The sequence below is a fragment of the Arachis hypogaea genome, chromosome 5 (genome assembly GCF_003086295.3).
Source record: "Arachis hypogaea cultivar Tifrunner chromosome 5, arahy.Tifrunner.gnm2.J5K5, whole genome shotgun sequence".
Lineage (NCBI taxonomy): Eukaryota > Viridiplantae > Streptophyta > Magnoliopsida > Fabales > Fabaceae > Arachis > Arachis hypogaea.
This window is the reverse complement of record NC_092040.1, coordinates 886,881-909,549: the sequence shown is the minus strand read 5'-3', so window position 1 is coordinate 909,549 and position 22,669 is coordinate 886,881. Positions and strand designations below refer to the sequence as shown.

The 22,669-nt window shown below is 28.7% G+C and overlaps 2 protein-coding genes, 1 long non-coding RNA gene and 1 other non-coding gene across 5 annotated transcripts; 3 read left to right on the top strand and 1 right to left on the bottom strand.

Moving 5' to 3' along the window:
* Window positions 1-6,614: 6,614 nt before the first annotated feature.
* On the bottom strand, window positions 6,615-9,457 carry LOC112800010 (uncharacterized). 2 transcript variants are annotated; one of them, XM_072196188.1, is made up of 3 exons: window positions 9,350-9,457; window positions 6,824-7,387; window positions 6,615-6,696 (listed from the first exon to the last, which is right to left on the bottom strand). In XM_072196188.1, the coding sequence occupies exons 2-3, from the start codon at window positions 7,362-7,364 to the stop codon at window positions 6,674-6,676; spliced, it is 564 nt and encodes a 187-aa protein (XP_072052289.1). In that variant the 5' UTR covers window positions 7,365-7,387; window positions 9,350-9,457; the 3' UTR covers window positions 6,615-6,673. The 2 variants fall into 2 exon arrangements, with proteins under 2 accessions (XP_072052289.1, XP_072052288.1); XM_072196187.1 differs by having other exon boundaries at window positions 6,824-7,384.
* Window positions 9,458-9,542: 85 nt separating this feature from the next.
* On the top strand, window positions 9,543-9,628 carry TRNAM-CAU (transfer RNA methionine (anticodon CAU)). Its single transcript is given in 2 exon segments — window positions 9,543-9,580; window positions 9,593-9,628. It is a non-coding gene; the product is annotated as a tRNA-Met (tRNA).
* A 2,372-nt stretch (window positions 9,629-12,000) lies between these two features.
* On the top strand, window positions 12,001-15,006 carry LOC112800009 (uncharacterized). The gene is made up of 3 exons (XR_003201290.3): window positions 12,001-12,564; window positions 14,464-14,534; window positions 14,651-15,006. It is a non-coding gene; the product is annotated as an uncharacterized lncRNA (long non-coding RNA).
* LOC112800008 (protein HAIKU1-like) lies at window positions 12,558-14,411 on the top strand. The gene has a single exon (XM_025842039.2). The coding sequence runs from the start codon at window positions 12,963-12,965 to the stop codon at window positions 13,962-13,964; it is 1,002 nt and encodes a 333-aa protein (XP_025697824.1). The 5' UTR covers window positions 12,558-12,962; the 3' UTR covers window positions 13,965-14,411.
* Window positions 15,007-22,669: the final 7,663 nt, after the last annotated feature.

Genomic DNA, 22,669 nt, shown 5'->3' with positions numbered 1-22,669 from the left:
AACCAAAGAAAATCCACATCGACATGATTTTTTATTTTTATGATTTTTTTTATAAGGGAATAGTGACATCCAACAAGACGACAAGAAAAAAATATATAATCTTTATTATTATTATTTTCTTATTCTTATAATGAATAACCTTCCAAGGGCCCGATAATGACCCATTATTGAAAGTGATTAATATCTGTTTTTGTCGTACACAGTTAAGCAATTGTCTTTTTCTGAAATCGCCAAATTAAGAACACATGTTTGCAGTTGCAAATAAAGATTTTTCAGATCTAAACTATATCCATAAACAATTAGACTTATTATATATAGAACTATCCATCTTGAAGATCAACCTAGTCTCGTTTATATGTAAACCCAATTGGGCTGTTTTTTGTCATTAAAATAAAGAAAAAAAATAAAATAGAACATACTACAATCATACAATTCTCTTAGATCTAATTTTAAACTAACCAATGGCGATTCACGATTCTAATAAAAAATAATGAAATTAAAAGAATGTATGCGATCATCTAGTCAAAATGAAACAATTTTATAAAGCAAAAATGTTTAATAAAAAATAATAAAAAATAACAATAATTTATCTCATTAGATATTTATTAATTGTTATTAAAACTAATAAATATTAAATAAAATAAGTTTGAATTTTTTTTTGTCTTTATAATGTTACCGTTTATAAAGATAATAAAAGAAGGTGGAATTAAAAACTTATTTGAAGTGATATATAATTGAAGTAATTTCGTATAGTACTTATATATATTGTCATTTTAATTACCTAAGTCAATGACTGTGACAAAAAGTTGTCAGGTTAATAGCATTTGGAAACATGAGATGTTACTAAATACAAGATCATAATCGGATTTCATTTTTATTTTAAGGAAGTGATTTCAAACAAAATCAATTATGACCATTTCAATCTCTAAAGATTTTGTAATATTGTCCTAAACAGTTTACCAGACAAATCGCTGTTAATTTGTTTGGTTGTTTATCCAGGTTCATGCATTAACAAGGACATATTCTAATGAGTACTATGATTCTAACGATAAAATATTCTCAGAAAATTCCAATTGTTGTCTAAATTAGATGCTTGAGCAGAAAGTGAGATATAGTTGCTTAATGCTTAATTGCTTATGGTCAAACTAAAGGTACCCGGGGTTATGAAAAGTTGAAAACTATTGTAATATAATTGTATAGATCTCAAATAAATCATTTGACCATTTTGCATAGAAAAATATTTATTTATTTATTTATTTTTGTCTGGAAAATGGAAATATTATATGTTTACTTCAAAGTTCACATGATATCGTTTACTTATAGGGGGGTGTGAAAAACTCTCCTTATTTGATTATGCATTTTCTTCGGTATTGTTTCACCACATTGTTAGGGGCCGGATAATAATAATAATAATAATAATAATAATAATAATAATAATAATAATAATAATAATAATAATAGTTAAATCATATATTCTTTTACGTATTAGAAAATTATAATCAAAATCTTCTTATAATGCTTTTTCTTCTCAATTTTATTTTAGTACAAAACTCCAAATCCTAACAATTAATTATCAACGCTTTAAAATTAAAGTAAAATTTTTTATATTGGTGATCGTTGATAAATCAATTTTATTTACATACTAAAATTAAATGCTATTTATTCTTCAATATGTGGATTATTTGTCAAATTTAATAGTAGAACAATATTGAAACCACTTAAATTTTTTTTAAAACTGAAATAAGACGTTTGAAAATTTTTTGGACTGAGGTAAAATATTTAAAATATTAAAAACTAAATTAAGATTCGAACTAAATGTTAGAGATCAAAATAATACTTTACCCTTTAAATAATTAGAGGAGTAAAACAGGTGTTATATTGATTGAGATGAATTCATACTTAAAAATATTAATAGAAGAGTCAATGAGCTTCATGCTGCTTAAGAGATCAATTGATATTTTACGTCTATCTCAAAGATATGATTTTTTATATTATGAAAATAATACAATAAAAGTGTAAATAAATAATTTTTTTATGGAAAATAAATAAATTTTTATTATGTAAATAAATAGAAGTTTTTTTTATTATGTAAATAAAGTTTTTATTATGAAAATAATTCTCAACGTGGCTCACCTTGAGAATTGAAATAAATAAAAAAGGAAAAAGACAGAATTATATATGTTTTTATGGGATCTCATTGGATTAAATTAATTAGGTTTTTTTTTTTGTGACTAAATTAATTAGGGTTTAGTCGAATAGTAATAATTTAAAGAAAAAAGTTTTTTTTTTTTTCCAGACAAATGTCTCTTTTTTCTTTCTGCTGTAAGTTTTTGTTAGTTGATACAACGGGCTACAGCCCAAAATATATTTATTTATTTATTTGAAACGATACACAATGTTTCTGGTAAAAAATAGATTGGGCTCAATAGTTTTAATATCCAGCTGATCGATCTTTAGCTCACGAGTAAAATGGGCTGAACTTTCTAATACTTATGTTATCAACCGATACTATGACAAAAAAAAAAATATATAATCATACGGTACCAACAAAAAAAAATATGCTTGATAATTGATAATAGTACTGACCATATTGATAACAGCTCACCTTATATATGTATATTGACTTTGCTACATACAAATATAGAACTAGGTTATTATTTATTCATTGTTACTATTTAGAGATAATAAGCTGCTAAATTGATCCATTTACATCCACAGACCTTGGTTCTTAATTTTAAAAAAGGGTTCAAAATAAATAGTAATTCATCTTATTAAGTGAATGAAAGATAAGAATATAACACAAAATAATAAGCTGATAAGCCATATTTGACAAAAATAACTCCTTTTAGAATGTATATAGATTGTAGAAGATAACCAAAAGAAATGAATGGCTTAGCTATGTTCAAGGGAACTTTCTAGTGCATAAATTATGCTAAAAACAAACCACCAGCTGGATCTGACAAAACAAAAATCCACATTTCAGTTTTTGCAACAGATTATGTGTCATTCCACTTCATACCCTTTGGAGTATAGTCTAAATTATAAAAAGACATTCCCAACCCAACATTATCCGCAGCAACCTTAGCAAATATTGGGTTACTTGGGACACAAGAAACAACACCATGAGTCTAAATTGCCTTACATGCAGGTGCAGCCATGTCCTTGAAAGGTCAGATTCCTATAATGAATTGTTCACCAGAAAGGTTGATAGAAGCTTGTTCAAATGCGAGACGACTCTGAAAGGCGGTGCTCTGTCTAAGATCAAGGCAGAACACCGCCGTGTTCAGAGCGCTGGAGATGTTCCTTCATCTCCAGGCTCCGAGCCAAGATTGGTTCGGAGTAGTGGGGTGAGGAGAGACTGGAATCTTGAGAATCTGGTTGTTGATAATTAAGATGGAAAGAATGAGAAAAGTGTACAGATCTGGGAAGAAGATAGTGTATGTGATTATGGTATGGAGTTTGAAAGCTGCTGCGGCAATATGAGAGCGCTTTTTTAGCACCATGTTGCAACAAGTTACAGCTTTTTTTTTTTTTCTTTTACTTCTTTATGTAATTCATTGTTCAATTTGTAGATTTCTTTGATACCTGTACCTTTGATTTATAAATGTGAAATTGTTACGGCTTTTAAGATATATATGAGAAAGGTTTGTATATGATGAGAAATGGCAGAAGGTTTAATTAACATTTATGAGGTTGATATATTGTTTATTGTAACACATTGCTGCTCAATAAAAAGAAGCTTTAATTATCTTGTAAGTTTTTGTAGTTTAAGCCAATTTTTTTAGGTATTTATATTAAAAATAATAATAATAAATTGGAATCCAGTACTTAAAAGTAAGCTCATATTATTATTATTATAGAGTTTGAAGCTTTTAAATAATTTTTTATAATGCTAACACTTTTTAATCTAAGTATCAAATATCTAAGTTTTTTTTTCTATCAAAGAAAAACAATCTGCATTTATAATTGGGTCTCATTACACATTTAAGTGTTTTTGTCAATTAAGTCTAATAAAGTTGGCTCAAATCTAATAAAAACCACTTACACAATATATGCGTGAACCATGCACTTTCTCTTTTCATTCCTCTTTCTTTTTTTTGGCATTCTTCCTTATTTTTCTTTATGCGTTTTTTCTTCATTGTCGTTCTTTTATTACTGTTGTTGTTGAGTTTTTTATTTCTCTTTCTGATTGTGGTTATTACAATATTTCTTATTTTTTTATTTTTCTTTCTTTTTATTCTTGTTATGAGTAAAAAAAGAAGAATTGTAAAAAAAAATTAAAAAAATGAATAAAAGAAGAAGATTGTAAAAAAGAAGAGAAAAAAGAGTGGAATTTTTAAATTGTATAGAATTTATTAGAAAAAAAAATAGAACTTTTTAATTATGACACAGATAGATTTCTTAATATAGAAATTTCTTAACTATGACACAAGTTCTTGTTAAGATGCTAAAACAAGAATTACGAAAATGTGAAAGAAGAAGAAGAAGAAAATGATGATGATGATGATGATGATGATGATGATGATGATGATGATGATGATGATGATGATGATGATGATGATGATGATGATGATGATGATGATGATGATGATGATGATGATGAGGAGGAGGAGGAATGTGAGTTTTGACTTGTGTAAAATTTATCAGAAAAATAACACTAAAATTTTTTGTCATGACAAGAAGTTTTTTAATTTTGACATCAAAATTTCTTAACTATATTATTTCTAATTAAATGATGCACTTTTCTTAACATCATTTGTTGATTGAGTGAGTTAAGGTTTTGAATTTGTGATTCTTTAAAGATTTCTTCTGTTATTTATCAAAAATTCTTGTGTTATTTCTAATTAAATGATGTGTTTTTATTATCAATGAATTGATGGTGTGTTGTTGAACTAATATATAAAAGACTTAGTCATTCCTGAATCATTTACAACAATTTGATGTGTTTTTTGAATTAAAACATATTTAAACATAATTTGTTATTTGAGTAAGTCGGTTTTAGACTTGTGATTTTTTAAAGATTTCTTGTGTCATACATCTTAAATTTCAATGTTATTCATTAAAAAATCATGTGTCATTTACAACTAAATTATGTCTTTCTGTTATTGTTAAACTAGTTGTGTGATATTTAACTAAGAAAAAAAAAAGAAGAGATGATAATGATGATAATGAAGGAAAGGAAGAAAAATAAAGAAGATAATAACTCAAAATGAGAGAAGGAGGATAAGGAGATAGTAGTAATGGTGGTGGTGACCACAACAATAATAAAAAAGGAAGAGGAGGTAAAAGAAGGAGGAGAAAAAAAAAAAGAGAATATACATCAGAAAAAACGTGTACGAAAAAGAAAAAAAAGCTCATGCTGTGACTTGGTTAAAAAATTGCTTAGTTGTTTAGCTTTTTTGTTTTTATTATTAAATAGTATTTTTAAGATCCAATAATTCGCAATATTACTTAACACTTTAGATATTTAGAAAAATAATCTCTTTTGAATGATTATGTCTTTTTTTTAGAATCTTTACAAAATATGTATAATCTTTTAGAATATTAAAAATATTATTCGTATACTAAAATCAATTATTAAAATTTATTATTAATATATTTGTATATAAATACATATATAATTTAATTTATTTTTAATTTATATTTATATTTAATATATATTTTATGTTAATGACTAATTTTAATAATTAATTTTAATATATACGTAACATATTCCTTTAGAATAACATACTCACTTTTATTGTACCACACTTCTCCAAAAAAATCCTTTACCAAAGAAAAATTCATTTTTGATGTGACAAATCAGATAATACTGCAATTACAGAGTATAGTCATAGTTAAAAATTTTATGCATCTAAATGGATTATATGCGATTCTTCGAAGATCAATATTATAATAGTGTCTTCAGGACATTTTTATTAATATAATAATTCAAGCCTCATACTCTTGCCTTAATGGTGTCTTTAGGACGTATCTAATCAAATATGAATTTTAAATTTTAATATTGATAATAACTAATTATTTTATTAAAATATTGAGAATTCAAATTGAATGTAAGAAAAATTTTGACATAATTAAAACTCATTACCTTATATCTTCTTTTTCTTAAATTTTATTAAAATTTCGTACTGATAACGTATTATAAAATAATAAATAAAAAAGAGAAGTAAATATAGAAATAAAATAAAGAGAATAAAATGATTTTATTTGTACTCTCTATTATATGAATCTCTATGATTAATATTTTATAATACACTCTCGTTAATAATATACTCATCATATAACATTTGTAACATCACTCAAAAGTAACATAAATTGATGCTTTCAATTGCTTCACCTTTGGTAGTTTGGTGCATATGTTATACCAAGTTCATGACATCCATTGATCTATATATTTCACAACATACATATCTATTATCAAGATGCTTTCATAATTGTTGAAAAGACGAATCCTATACACTCCCCCTCTAGTCCTTCCGTGATTACACTAATTTCTTCCAAAAAGAAATTAGGTAACAGAGGTCCATGTAATTTAGAATAATAAAAGGGAGTCATAATTTTTTTTTTTCCAAATCACAAATCTCAAAGAAAGTCAATCTAGTTTGCCCTTGAAATTACAGCACAAGAACCTCCATATTGATTGAATATAAGAACAGATTTCCATCCATGATGGCTAGTTGCTTATAACATCATAACCTGCCAAAATGTAACAGGCCATCCAGCAATCTTTACATTATACAATATTGTATTATACAACAGAAAAATTCAACAGGGAAAACTGATAAATTCTTTTCAGGTAAAGAAGAATTAAAAATACACTAACTTTTCTTTCTTCTAGCTTCTGCTTTCCAATCTCTTCTACCCAGCAAGCCTCTATTAGGAGTTTCATTATTGACAACAACAGAAGATCCAAACTGAACTTCCCTCTCTAGCATGGATTCTGTCTTATTCCCAACAGCTAAACATGCAACCTCAGGAACACTAGTTAATGTTGAAGAATGATCAATTGATCCATTTGTATCTTGGTGCTTCAGAAGATGAACCCGCCGTGCATCCTTTTTCCAATCCCGTTTGCAATATATGCGGGTCATGAAGTTGTTGTGGTTCTCATTTGGTTGAGTCACAAAGCTGTTGTGATTCCCATTTGGTTGTAGCTCTACTTGCACTGCTGGAGTCTCTTGTACAACAAAAGGCTTCTTGGTTTCGGCTTCTAGACGCTTGCGAGCCCTGTATCTTCGTTGCCTCTCTCGATTTTTCAGACGTTGAGTCATTAAGTCGCTACGCCCTCTAGAGCGTGCTCTTTGCTCAATGGACTTCATTATGGAATTATCTTGTTTTCCAGAGGCACTTTGCATGTTTTCCATTTTCAGTGTAGAGATAGCATCTGCTGTAATCAAGATAAAAAATGATAGGATCAGCAAATCGTTTCCATGGCATTCCTGCCTTGATTCAAGCATCTCATGTTTCACATTAGAACATGTTACCTTTCAAGACTATTAAATCCCTTTAGGCTTTAGTAACTTCTCCAATATCACCATTGATCACGTTATTATTTAACCAACGAAACAACATTTTAATAGAGTGAATCGAAAATAATTACTTCAAAAAATTGCCACTTGGTTTTATTATATACATTGGCCATATAAACATAGAATAAGCACAAACAAAAACAATCATGAATACAAAATTAACCAAAAAAACCTCCAGTGTTCAAAATGCAAAATTATGAAGTCCATGATGGGAAAAAAAAAAAGAAGAGGGAGGCTATTCTCATATCTTTCGCTTATCTTTCAGTCCTCTTTATAAAAATTCAATCAGTGGCCTTTCTGCTCCAGACAAGACATTCCTTAGGGTGTGTATGCTTGTAAGTAAGATTTAAGAGAAGAGAGGGAAGAAGGCTTATACTTCCCCCAACAATTTCCATCTAATTACTTCTAGAGTTCACTCAAAGTGGAGATTTCATAACCCCACATCAGTCTATTTTAAACTCCCAAACAAGTGCCATGTTAATCCCTAATATAATTCATCTTACCCTTAACCTTACCTCTCCTTTCCTCATAACTCCCAAACACACTTCATGTCTTATTAATAACAGAGAAAAAGAATCATGCAATTTGTACTTACACTTCTGAATGATCTGAAATTTTAACTAAGAGAATTTTATGAGCTCATGGAAGCATAGCAGAGGAATAAGAAAAAATAAAGCAGTGCAAGTGCAGTTGGGTGAATGTCTGAGTTAGAAGAGTATCTCAAATTTACAACAACTAGAAAACATGGACCAGCAGAAGAGAGATTGAAAACTACAACGGCTCTAGCATGGCATGAACAAAGTGAAAAGTGAAGAGTATCAAAACAAAGATATCATATAGAATACATGTTCTGGAAAATGCAAATCCCTCTTAAGTTGTCTCACAAACAATGATGGGCTAAATGTGTCCGGATAATGTACTCTCTCATTTCCATTTTTGTTTATTACTTCAAAAATTTGGTAAATCTTTGGAATGCACCATTGATCCCACTCATTAATTTGGATCGTTAATCAAGAACTTTGGATGCAATTAGCCAATTATGGAAAGTTGAAATATTCCACTCAACCAATCTTATCCTCAGAGGATTCAATACAATTAAAATGTATATCCCATGTGCCAACAAAACAAGTAAACAAATGCAAGCTACATAACTGCTAATTTCCCTAAGCCCCCAAAACCTTGATAAACTCTATGAAATTTTCGATTTTTGGTTGATAAAGTCTGTCTATGAATTTGCTTTTGGGGTAAATTAGCTAAACTAAAGGCAAAGCCTGCTGGGTGGTTGAATTTCAGGTGTCACTTCCTATTGAGTTGTGAAAACACTCGTTTGGACAGCTTTTAGATATCTTTAGTAAAATGTAATTAGCACCCATTTCAATGATCAGCAGGTTAATTATAATTACTGCAAAGCCCGGATCATAAACAACAGAAAGGAGGGTGTGAAGTGTGAACTACAGACATCTATAATGTGGCACGCTGAAGGAACAAATCAGCAATATTTTTGCATAGGAAAATAATTAGCATCTCCTTTAACAAGGAATTGACTTTAGAAAGATAGACTAAGAAATCAAGCTAAAGTTCGGAACTTCAATGAAATAAGGGGTTAATAATGAGTTAGAACAATATAGCAATCAAACCACAGAAAAATTTGAACACAATAGGGTGTAACATGAAAGGGTTCCTGTCATATCCTGAAATCAGTGTTTGGGGGGGAGAATAGAGTGGGGAATAGTGTTGATAATTTTTTTTTAACTGAAAGGTTTGAATTTTAAGTGTTTGAGAAAATGACAGAACAGAAAGGGAATTTCAGTTGGGTATACCTTGGTGGCAGCAGATCCGAACTTGTAGCGTTGTCCCTCAGATTGTCACAGAGAGAGAGAGAAACGATGTGCGGTTTACTCTTGATGTCGACGACAACAAGGTTTGTTCCTACAACAGAAACAGTATAAAAATGCAAAGTTTAACATATGATTTATATTATATTTAAAATTCTTGTGTAATTAATGACCAAATGGGGTGGTGGCGCAGTTGGCTAGCGCGTAGGTCTCATAGCTATCTGAGTGATCCTGAGGTCGAGAGTTCGAGCCTCTCTCACCCCAATTACTTTTTTATTATGTTTGTATCTATCTATCGATCCCTAATAATATTATAATACTACGTTTTGGCAATATATGATTGTATAAACTTTAGTCCTTTTATATGATGTTTAATAACCACTTCTTTTTATCGTATATCATCATCATCATTAGTTTTTAATTTTTTTTTGTAAAAATGAATTCTTAACATATTTATTCGACCATTTAAAATTATTATGTTACAATAAAACTACCATGATCAAAATTCATAATCTCATAAAATATTCTAAAAAGTTAAAAGTATTATTTAGTTTTTAATATTTTGGTAAATTCTTAATTTCATTTTTAATTTTAAAATATTATATTTATTTTTGTCTCAAATAAATATTTGATTCTATTTTTATTCTCTAATCAAAACTATATTTTTTTTGTAAAATATTAAATTTTTTCTATTATTATCTTCTTAAAAATTTTTTAAATTTATTAATCCCAGGACAATCCATTAAATGATTGAAAAATATATTTAAAAAAAGAAACATATCTCTACTCATGAATATGATTGAACGAATTTGATCTTAATTTTTTATACCATTTTGATTTTCTGTTTATTCCAATTCTAATATGTGTTTTTCTTTTTTTTTTTATATATTCCTCAAACAAAATCACTTGAATCTTTATTGAACCTGAAGTGTAATTTTTTTGGATAAATATTATAAGATAATTTTGGTTATTAGTTCTTATTAAATTCTAAATACTAAATAAAATAGAATATTATTGATTTTATTCTCATTAAGGTCAAAATCAATAAATCATTTTGATGTATTCCTTTTATTATTTAATCTAATAGTAAAATTACCTTCTATATGTCAAGATATAAATCGCGCACATATATATATATATATATATATTCCGACGAAATAGAATAAGAAAATAATATTTTTTTAACATTTTTTTATATTTTTTGTTATTTTTATTTTTAAATTACTACAACTAGTATTATGGCTACTACAATTATGACTTTTATTGATATTTAGAATAAAATCATAATAAAACATAATATTTTTAAGAAATAAATAATTTTGACTACAAAATTAAAATCACAAAAATAAAAAAATTTCAAATAAAAATAAGAGATTTAAAACCTTAAAAATAAAATTATGATTTCGTCCAAACTTTAAGAATTTGGCTGTTTCAAGTTACCAAAAAAAAGAAAAAAATAATTGTAAATTCTAAGAGTTAAAATAGTAAAAAGAACGAGGAAGAAAAAGTTAGATATATATCAATTAAATAATATTATAAATTAAAATTTTAATTTATTATTTTATAATATCATTTTTTGCTCTTTTTTATTTTTCGGTAATTATTTATTGACTATCCTGATGTTTATACTTATCTTCACATAATATTTTATGTACATGTTGATTAACATAAGATTTTTAAATTTTTTTAGTTATTTTTTCACTTTTAAGTTTAACTAAAATTAATAATTTAATATAAATTAATAAATTATTTTATTATATTAATTAAAATTACGATGTCATTGTTATTATTTCTCTGTTCAATTAATTATAATAATACAAAAAAATTATTTTTTTTGAAATTTTAGAAAATATGAATGCAATGATATTTGAATTACATGGCTTATGATTTAAAGATGGTTCTTTAAATGCTTATTGATTGAAACTTAAAAAAATATTGTACAAATATTACATAAATTTTCACCGTGTGTATATAGAGTTTTCTTCTGCATAAATCGTGCCTAGTTCTAGTAATTTATGTTCAAAAACCTTTTTTTATAAACTGTTGTAACTTCCAATGATTTATGATCAAACAACTCTCTTCATAAACCGTGGTAGTTACCACGATTTATGTGTAATCCTCTAAACGTTGTATGTTATCACGGATTACATAAAAAAGTAAATGAATCTCAATTGTTGCATTTGAGTAAAAAAAATTTTCATTCATTTTATTTATGTAAATTGCCCTAATTTTTTTGTTTTTGTTGTATCTCTCAAAATACTTATTTATATGTATAAATAATTAATTTGTTGCGGATCAGAATTTTATTTAAAAATTTATTATTGATCAATAAATTATTGTATATATACAATTTACTTAAACAAACTAACGAGTTAACTACCAAACAAATTCAACTTGTTTTTAAATACTTAGCCTTTCATGCAATAAAAGTTAACACCTTTGATTAAAAAAAAAAAAACGAATTGAAACCTTATTCTATATCCTTACCCACTCTAAAAATGATAAAATAAACTAGGGCATTAGCCCACGGGAAATAGGTCAACATATGTTGATGGAGTGGACATCCAAATAAAAATAGACTAACATAAAATTATTATAATTTCTTATCACAGAGGCATGAGAATTGGTTTTTCTAAAAAAAAAAGCGTTGTTAAGTCCTAATCGTGGCGCTTAACAGTGGTGACCCAGGAAGGAGTAGTTTATTGGAAAATGGGAATCCGCCCCCAAAAACTTGTCAATTCAAGTCCCACCACCGCCATCAGCATGGACCCTAATCCAATGGCAGCTGCTGACTAAAAACCTGTTCTTTTCTTCTCATTAATTCATTTGATTTATTCATTTCCCCAATTCACCACTTTACCCAACTTGTTTCTCTTCTCTTCCCCCAAACTTAATTTAGGGTTTGGGTATTCGCCCCCGCCACCCCCTTCCCACCTTCTTTCCACACTCAACGACTTCGTCGCAGTTCCTCAATACCCTTTTCGATTCCCTCAGAAGTCGTAGTCCCTGCAGCTCAAAGTTTCAATTTTTCTCAATCCCCTTTCCGGGTCTTCTCCTTTTCAGAAACCCTAAGTTCCCATTATTGATTTATTTCGTGTTGGATATCTTGGATTGTTGATCTGATCGGCTTGCATTCGTGTTGAGGAGAATTCTTTCGGATTGTTCGATTAGCGAATTCTGGTGGAGCTGGGATAAAAAGGGTATGTTTTCTGCTTCTTATCTCGGCTCTAGGGTTAATTTCGGTGGTGTTGCTGGGATTGACCTTTATGTTGCCTCTGTGAAAAGGAGTCGTAGTTAAATTAAGATTCAAATCAGAAAATTATGCATGTTTGGTTTTTTGAGTTAGGATTTGCTTTCGATTTCAATCTTCAAGGATGCTTATATTTCAGCTCAAGCTTGGTTTGTTGAGGTAGTGTATTGGAATTGTTTAAGTTTTAGGAGGTTCCTTAGGTTGGTTTGTGACATAGTTTGTGTTTTTGTTCGAATTTTGAATTGTTGGGTGTACTTTGGAAGTTTAAGAATTGTGTTGTGTTTCTGAAAGGGAAAAACAAGTGATAAATTTTTCTATTGGAGTGTGTTTTGGGGTTTGTATCTACAAATGGATAACTCCAAAAACAGGATTAATGATAGTTTGGGTGTGAATAAGATTGGGAAAAATATAAGAAAGAGCCCTTTACACCAGCCCAATTTTGGAAATAATGCTGCTAGACAACAGCCACAGCCTCAGGTTTACAACATAAGCAAGAATGATTTTCGCGACATTGTTCAGCAGCTTACTGGATCGCCATCACAAGAACCTCCACTTAGACCTCCACCAAACAATCCACCAAAACCGCAGAGTATGCGACTGCAGAAAATTAGGCCTCCCCCATTAGGACCAATTGCTCGGCCTCGCCACCCTCCACCAATGCCAGTTCCCACAGCCCCTCCTCCAATTCCTTATAGTAGTGCCATGCCTAGACCACCTCAGTTTGGACAGCCGTCACGCTCCCCTTTGCAACCATTTACACCAGTTGATATATGGACTAACACAGCTGAGTCTCCTATCTCGGCTTACATGCGTTACCTTCAAACTTCAATAATGGATCCAGGTCCAAGGGGTAATCAAGTTCACCCTCAACCGTATCGACACCCACAACTGCCTCCACTCCCTCAACCACAAGTATCGGGAAATGGTCGGCCTCCACCACCTTCATCCGGTTTGCTTCCTAATCCTCCCATGCCAGTGGTTCCTTCTCCAAGATTAAATGGTCCTGTTCCACCAACAAATGCCACTAACCCTCCAGTGCCTAGCTTTCCTTCTCCACATCCACAAGCAAATGGACCTCCGCTTCTACCTTCTCCAACCTCACAATTCCTCCTGCCTTCTCCAACCGGTTTCCTAAATTTGCTATCACCTCCCCCTCGGTCTCCTTATCTACCTCTGTCTCCAGGAATTCAGTTTCCATCTCCTCTTACACCCAATTTTCCTTTCTCACCAATGGCACAATCTGGGATTTTAGGTCCTGGTCCTCAACCTCCACCTTCTCCAGGTTTTATGTATCCGTTATCTCCTTCAGGATTTTTCCCCATTGCAAGTCCTAGGTGGAGAGATTACTAGCTTCTCATTTTGTGTTTAAATGTTTTATTGGGATGCGTCCTTCTAACTGGACTGAACTTAGTCTTGTTCATTGCCACGCAATGTACAATCAAGTTGTAAGAGCACTTTTTGGCTTTTTGTAGTGTTAATTTCACATTCCTTTGTTCATAACCAATGGCTGCAATCCTTTTACTTTGACAAGCGTTACATTAGGTAAAATATTGAACATCAGACAACTCAATGGGACAGTTGGATGGGAGCTGTAAGATGGAAGACTAATCTGTAACATGAAGGGAATAGGATTACAGTAAATATCTATTATGTAGATTAGGTCATGTTCTTTTGTAATATAATGGATTACACCTTGAAGTGCATAGTGAATTTCATGTTAAGTTTATATAGAAGTTGTTTTAAATACTTGTCTTAGTGTATTATCATATAAATGATAATTGCTTTGGCATTTTTCTATATTTCTTATCAGAACTGGTTCCCTATCTTTATTCACTGGCTTTTTTTCCAGAAAATCTTTATTTAGTGGCTATTTTCAAAGATTTCCTCAGGTGCCTGTTCTGCTGGATATAGCCGTAAAAGGTTCGGATTTTTTGTTTGGGCTGTGTTTATTTCTAATATCTTATTGCTGCAACTAGCACAGTCCTTTCAGTTGATTAGGTTATGTTGATTTTTGTAGTTATTTCTTTTGCGAACAGATGGTACGATTTTGCCATCCCTTTGACCCTTATCAATCATCCGGTGATCATTTTTGGTATGGTCTGAAAAAGTTTAAACCGATTTGATTGCATCACTGGTCTTTGCCTGTATTTTCTCCATTTTTGATTTCTAGCATGGAGAAAGACACAATTCTGATATTGCTGAGTTACATTTTTTCTTTACATAAATTGGTGGTTGCATGTGTGAAGATAATAAGTTGTCTGCACTTTCACAAGATACTTGTGATTTGTTTTATATATTTACTGAGGAGTCTTTGACCCAAATCCTCTAAATTGTGTCCCAGAAGGATTCCTTTGATTCATGTTGTAATGATAATGATGCCTGTCTGACCAAAGGAAGGTTCTTGTAATGTCTCAAAATTGAACTTTAATAATTGTTGTTTAATATATAAATATATACACACGATGCAAGTGTACATTCAGAAATCAAAAGAAAAAATGCACTCAATCTATATGACCTTAAGGTGGCGAGAAAAAAAATACAAATAACATTTTTTAAGATATATTGGAATGCTTAAAAATTGAAGTTATTTTGATCATTTTTTTTTTTGAATAATCGTTTTTTAAAATAATCAATTATGTGAAAATCAATTTATGTTTGAAATATTAGCCGAAAAGTGATTTTAACATGATGTATGAGTAAATTATCATTTTTACTCATAATCATAAATACTTAGCAAGCTCAAAAGTTTACTTACAAATAAACAGAATTGATTTTGTGCACATGAATCAAACTAAACTTAAAATATATAGTCAGTTGCTGATGACGAAAGACGGCTTAACAACAATATATATGATTTTTTTTTTTGGTGACTTGCAATATATATGATTTATGAACGAAGGTGTGTGACGGTTTTGTTTTGATGATAAAAAATAGAGAAAAAGTAAAGGCTATTCATCTTTATATAAAAGATAAATTTAATTATTTTTTAATTATTTTTTAAACAAATTATTTAGCAATAATTTTCATGTAAGTTTTTATTAATAATTAATCAGTGTTAATGCTTCTCAAGAAGTTAAATAATAGTTAAACTTTGAAAAAGAGTTAAATATGTTATTATTTTTTTTATAAAATATTCATAATGTTGACAAAAACCGAAAATGTATATTTTAGTCAATCACATATTTATCTTATTGAAATAACGTAATTATAAAAATTTAAAAATATTTATATGAATTTTGTTTTTAGTAATATTAGAAAAATAAAAAAGAAATTAATGAATTTTAAAAATATTAATGATTAGGGTTCTTTAATTTCAGGTATTAAAATGAGTCATAAGTAAAAATTCAAGGATCAATTTGAATTATTTACAATAATAATGTATTAGTGTTACTTGGATAAATTATGTTATAATACTTGGCAATATGTCTATGTCAATATGTCACTAAGGTTGCGTTTGTTTATTGTCTTTCAAATATATGGACACAGATATAAATATACAAAAAAATATATACATAAAGATATATAAATTTTTTATTGTGTTTGGTTATACTGGACAAGACACATCAGTATAAATTAAATATCAATTTTACTCGTATATTATCACTAATAAGATAAAGATAAGAGTAAATTACTAAAGATAAAAAGAGAAAATATTTATATCTTATTTAATGTGTCTTAGTGTCTCATCTTTTTTGAAGGATACCAAATACATGTATTTTATATATGTTTGTGTGTCACCGTGTCTTTCAAAAATTTGTGTCTCAACAAACAAACGGTGGACGTGTACCACCGTGTCTATGTATTTGTGTTTGTGTCCATCAAACAAACACAGCATGAGACCCGTTTGGTTCATGTCCGTGTCCACTAGAGACATGGACACAGTGGTACGTATATACCGTTTGTTTGTTGAGACACAATTTTAATGAACACAGTTACACACATATATAAATAAATGATATGTATTTAGTGTATTTTTTTTAATTTGTGACATTGAGACACAAATTTTTTCAATTTTATCCCTGATTATCTTTTAAAATTTCAATTTTATCCTTTGCCTTAACCCTCATAGTTCTCCGTCTTCTTCTCCAGTTCATTCTACCTTCCTACCTCCATTTTATCTCTGCCTTCTCCTTCTATCATTGTCGCCGCCATCACTACCGGTGTCGCCACTGTCTCCCTTCTTTATCCGCCTCTCCTCCTCTCTTTCTGCATTTTCTCTCTTCCTCCGCCGTTGCTGTCCCATCTCTCTCTCAACACTATTGTCGTCACCATCGTCGTGCCGCCTCCCTCTCGCTCTCCACCATCACCATCGTCATCCCCGTCCTTACGCCACCTCCAGATTTACCTTGACCCGCCTCTCTTTTCCGTCGTTCGTGCTGACACCTTTGTTGCCTCGCCTTACCTTCAGATCTACCTTCACCAGTCTTTCTTTCTCCTTAGCTCATACCGACGCCTCCGTTGCCTCTCCCTGCATATAGATCTATTTTCACTGCCTCTATATTTATTTTTCAGATTGTGCTTGCTTTCTGTATTTTTTTGTTGTCCATTATTCTTTCTCATCAAATATATTATGTTCAAATTTTTTTTGTCTGAATTTCTGTTTCAATTTTTTTTATATAAAAAAATTATTAATTTGATTATTGGATTAAAGTTTTTTATGATAGTTCATAATTATTTAGATTGAAGTTAAAAAATTAATGGCAGTGATGGTGAAAAGCAATGCCGATAATGGTGTTGGAGTGAATACAACACAGGAGTAAATATGATATTTGGTTCAGATTAATGTGTCTTGTACATTATTACTAAACATAATTAAAAAAATTGCTTATTGTGTCTATATTTTACTGTGTATTTGTATTTTTGTCTATGTTAAAAAAAACATTATTCACATTGCCTAAGAGGCACTTTATCACTTCATTTTATGTGATCAAACACATGACACTAATAATTTACGTATATGCCACATCAATATGACATTAACAAAAATTATTCGAGTAACTAACTGGGAGTTATAAAATGAAAATTCAATGTCTAAATTGGGTTAAAATTAAGCTAAAGAATAAAAATAGAACGGAATAAAATATTTAGAATAAAAATAAAATTAAAATTTATCCAAAATGTTAAGAAGTAAAATAATATTTTATCAATAAATAAATGGCACACCAAAACTTGACTGTAGTGAAATTGATTGCCATAGAGAGTGATGCAATAATTAGAATCTCAACAAAATTCCTAATAAAAAGGAGTTGTCAATTTAATCATTTTGGGCCATGCATATATTCATTTGATTGGCCTATTGGGGAGGCCTATGGTTGCAAATTGAAATTGTGGCCACTACTTTTCCCAACAGTACGCACAAGAGCCAATAATAAAGAACTAAACCAAATCAAAAGAAATGAAAATTCTTCACAATAATTTGGACTATAAATAAAAGATTCTTTTGACACAAAGCATTTGAAGCATTTCTCACCTCTAATAAAGCTAGTGTTTGTAGCTTCTATTCCTTCTTCATTCTTTGTCCCTCTCCATTTTCAAGTGTTTGCACTTTTTCAATCTCTTTAGTACCAACTTGGCAACTTGTATTGCTGTGTCGCTTTCTTCAACCTTTCTTATTATTGTGCGGTTTAGTGCTCTGCACGTGCTATGTTTACTACTTGCAATTGCAATTTTGGCCTATCAAAAACACATCATAACAATAATGATGACATTACACATATATAATATAATTGCAACAACTAAATGGTTTAGTGTATGTATGGTTACGTTATTTAAATTATGTTTGCATTGGGACATATCCCATCAATCCAAACCAAGAAAACTTCAAGAGAACCACATGTTTATTTTCAGTGTATTTTGTCCCTCACTTATCTTTATTTCTCTTATGCATCAACGAGCAGCCTACAATCATATTACATTAATACTAAAAATTAGTCACTAAAAGTATGAAAAGTCAATGCAATACTTGTACAATTTGTACAATAGAGGTTTATGGAGTATTAGAGATATAATCATTAATGTTACTTTTTCCCATCAGCTGAAGTTTTTGGGATGAATGGTATTATGACATTGTATTAGAGCGCTAGATTCGAAAAGTAAAAAATTTGATCATTGGTGAATCCCAAAATCAGTTTAATCTTTTGGGAAGATGTTTATTATCCCATAGTATGGAGGATGTTCATTTTGTAACTTAATAGTTCATTGTACAAATAGTCTATTGTCTCCCTAGCGGGATCCATATAAAAATATATTATGTTATATAATAATAGTTTAGTATTCTTGTATCTGATTAATTTAATTTAATTTATATATAAAATAAAATTTCGAATATACATAAACACAAAATAATTAATCTAGTAACTGATAACTTATTTGAGCGTCTATTATATATATATATATATATATATATATATATATATATATATATATATATATATATATATATATAACAGTAAGAATAATTTGGAAAATGTTAAAGGACCGATACTTTAGTGCAAACAAAAAAACAAAAAAGAAAAACTAGTCATCTAATCTTTTTGTAACGAGTAACGATAAATTTAAGTTGTTAGATCTTGTATTAATTGAAAGCTAATATAATGTTTTTTATGGAAGAATAATTATGTGATATCTTAGTAAATTTTAATTATGTATATCATATATAATATATATGTGAAAGGTAATGAAAAAATATTATTTTTCTGTTAATTAAGTAAAGATTAGTCAATTATTTATTTTTTTAACAAAAAATATTAATCTGTTAATATTTTCTTATTTTTTTAAATAAATGATAATTTCTACATACACATTTGTTATATATAATGAGGATATGAAAGAGAGAGTTGATATACAAGTTTTTTTTCCTAAAGAATCCTTTTTATCATATATAATCTATAGAAAAATATTTATTAATTTTAAGAGTTGAATTTATGATCTTTTAATTTTAATAATATACTTGTAATCTCAATTAATTAATTTCAAGTTTGTCATTATTAAATATATTTAATTTATAAAAATATAAATTAATTAATCAATTAATATATATATATATATATATATATATATATATATATATATATATATATATATGTGTGTGTGTGTGTGTGTGTGTGTGTGTGTGTGTGTGTGTAGAAGGGTTTATATAATTAATCTCTTCCAACATGCGGCCATGATTTAAAGCTACATAGCAATCACATGATCATTGTCAAGGGATGATCAACCAAAGCCCCACTTCAGCCCATCCTCACTTATCCAAATATACAAAAGAGTTTTTCTAGTTAAACAATTTTTTAATTAATAATCAATTAATAAAGTAATAAATGGGACAAAAAGCTGAGAGAGAGAAAAAAAATTTAAGAAAAATGTGAAATATTAATCAATTATTGATTGAAAAAAACTAATCCGATCCCCTCTTTTCTTCTACAACGTTATATACAAACATCATATATATTATTGACAAATTTAAATTACACCAAACATTAAAAAATTGTGTATATTATGAAATCTTAATTAATTACAAGTGAAAAATACACAATTTTTTACTTTTAATTTGGTGTCCATTATTCTAATATATTTATGTAATAATAATTACAGTAACTATGATATTTAAAAAATATTATTAAAAAATATTATCAAAATATAAAAAATATAATTTTAATTTTAATAATATTTACAAAACCACTATAGTTATTATTATCAGTAGGCAGAATTCATATATAATTGTTCATACTATCGCTCAATGCTAAGGCCCAGGTCCAAACGACAAGCCCAACCCACAAGGTTGAGTCTCATAGTACACTGACCTTCTCTTAAAAAGTCGGTGCTCCCCACGACTTGCCCTAACGAAGTCGGAAGCAGAGATTAGCTAGCAGATAATAACTGCTCCTAAAATCTCTCAATCCACTTCGAGGAGCCATATCGTAATCTTCTTAAGATAAATGGACGGTTATCCACCCTAAAAGGTAGAACTACTCCAACGGTGGTTATTGGTCACCACTATAGATATACTGACACCCTTCAGATATCTCTAAGTCCCAATACTCTCTAGACCTGCTCACACCCTTACTGACTTAGGCATCGAAGTGTCTTTGCAGGTACCACCTCCCATTCTCTCACACTCGCGAGTCGGACGGAGGCCACAAAGGCGTGAACCCGCTTGAAGACTTCCTTCCTCATACGATTGAGCCAACCTATCGAGTCCAACCCATTAATCTCCGGTTACCAACATAACAATAATGTTTATTAAGCATTTCTAAAAATAATAAATCTCATAAAAAAAGTCATCTTTTTCGCTGCTTTAAATATACGTGCCAAAAGGGAGGGTCTTACACTAAGTACGTCAGAACATGGATGCCAGTTTAATCATCCAAACAAACAAAAGTTTCTCAGGAAAATAACTGTTCATGTGTTCATCTCTATCTTCAGCGATTTCAAAGGTTGCTTTTCTGATGAAGCAGCCCCACATGAACACAAATTCTTCGTTTTACTCACCCAACCCCTTACTAAGATTATTGGCTTTTAGTACAAATACATCTTAATTCTTAGTTGGATACTTCAATAATATGATATGGTAAAATTAATATGTTTAATTAAATTATTTAATAATTTATAATATTATTTTTATATAAAAATATCATCATTATTGAGGTATTCACCGAATTTTTAATTACCCACTCTACCAAAAGGCCACTCCCATCCTCTTTCAATCTACCAATGCTATCTACTTATATATATAAAAAAAAAATCTCACCTGTCATATATTATTTGATATTTATAAAAAATTATTTATATTATTATTAAAAGTTCTGATTATTTTATTATTATTATGATTATTATTTACTATATTAAGTTTAATAATTTGACAATTAATTAATTTCTTAAAAAATATATAAAGTAGTAAAATATATATATATATATATATATATATATATATATATATATATATATATATATCGTTAGTGTCTGATTTTATAATTAAATTTTGGTATTTATAAAAAGATTCAAAAATATTATGTATACATAAAAATTATTTATATATAATTTAATTAATTTTTAATGTATTTTTTTATATTTTATACTGATAACTGATTTTAGTATATTTTTAATATAATTATAAAAAAATTTGTATTTCCATAGTATCCATTTTTTTAGAAAATAAGCAATAATATTTATACTTTTATATTTTTATTTTTTAATATAAAAATAAATATTTTATCTTTTGTTTTTCATTAATTTTTTAGTAGAAAATATATATACAAAATGCACACAAAAATGATACAAAAAACATAATTAATGTTTTTAAAAATATAAAACACTGCCAAAGAGAAATAAATCTTCTCCATTTTTTTTAATACTTGAAAGAATAAAAAGTAATTTTTTACCTATAATTTTATAAGTGAGACTAAATATAAATAAAAAATAATAATAAATAATAAAATTAAATATTAGACACTATCTATTTTTTTTTTTTCCTCAAGAAGATCCACTCTCTTGTCAAAAAGGGGGCGTGTGTGGCCCACTAAATTTCTTCACCTTTGTAGATATGGCCCTCAGACTATAAAACTTGGAAGAAATTTTGTCCTGCAACAAAATATAAGGTATGATTATTTCTTGTGACTAATAATTGATAATTGAGTAACATGCTGCGCCAATGAACTTTGACTTATGCACCGTATTTTTTATCCATAACTAACTTCAAGGCATGCAAGTTGTTGGGTTTTTTGGTGTCATAACATGTTTCTAAATCAAATTAAATCAAATCAAATAATAACTAAAATAATTATTAGGACTTAGGAGCCTTAATTTATTTTTAATTATTTTTTAATATTTAAATAAGTAAAAAAATATTTTTCAAAAATATTAAAAGATAAAAATTAGAAATTTATTTAATTTAAAATTAAGAGAATAATTGAAAAAATAAATTGTAATATAAAATCAAATTTCAACGACTAATACCTACAAAGTATATTATAGACACATACAGAGAGAGATTCGTTTAAATCTTCATTTAATTTTCGTGAACCATTATTCATGAAAATATCCAATCAGCAAAAAAACCTAAA

Coding starts and splice junctions, on each gene's coding strand:
- LOC112800010 (XM_072196188.1), bottom strand. CDS start 7,364: ATGGAAAACATGCAAAGTGCCTCTGGAAAACAAGATAATTCCATAATG. Junction 6,697..6,823: donor AGAAGCTAGAAGAAAGAAAA/GTTAGTGTATTT, acceptor ACATTTTGGCAG/GTTATGATGTTATAAGCAAC.
- LOC112800008 (XM_025842039.2), top strand. CDS start 12,963: ATGGATAACTCCAAAAACAGGATTAATGATAGTTTGGGTGTGAATAAG.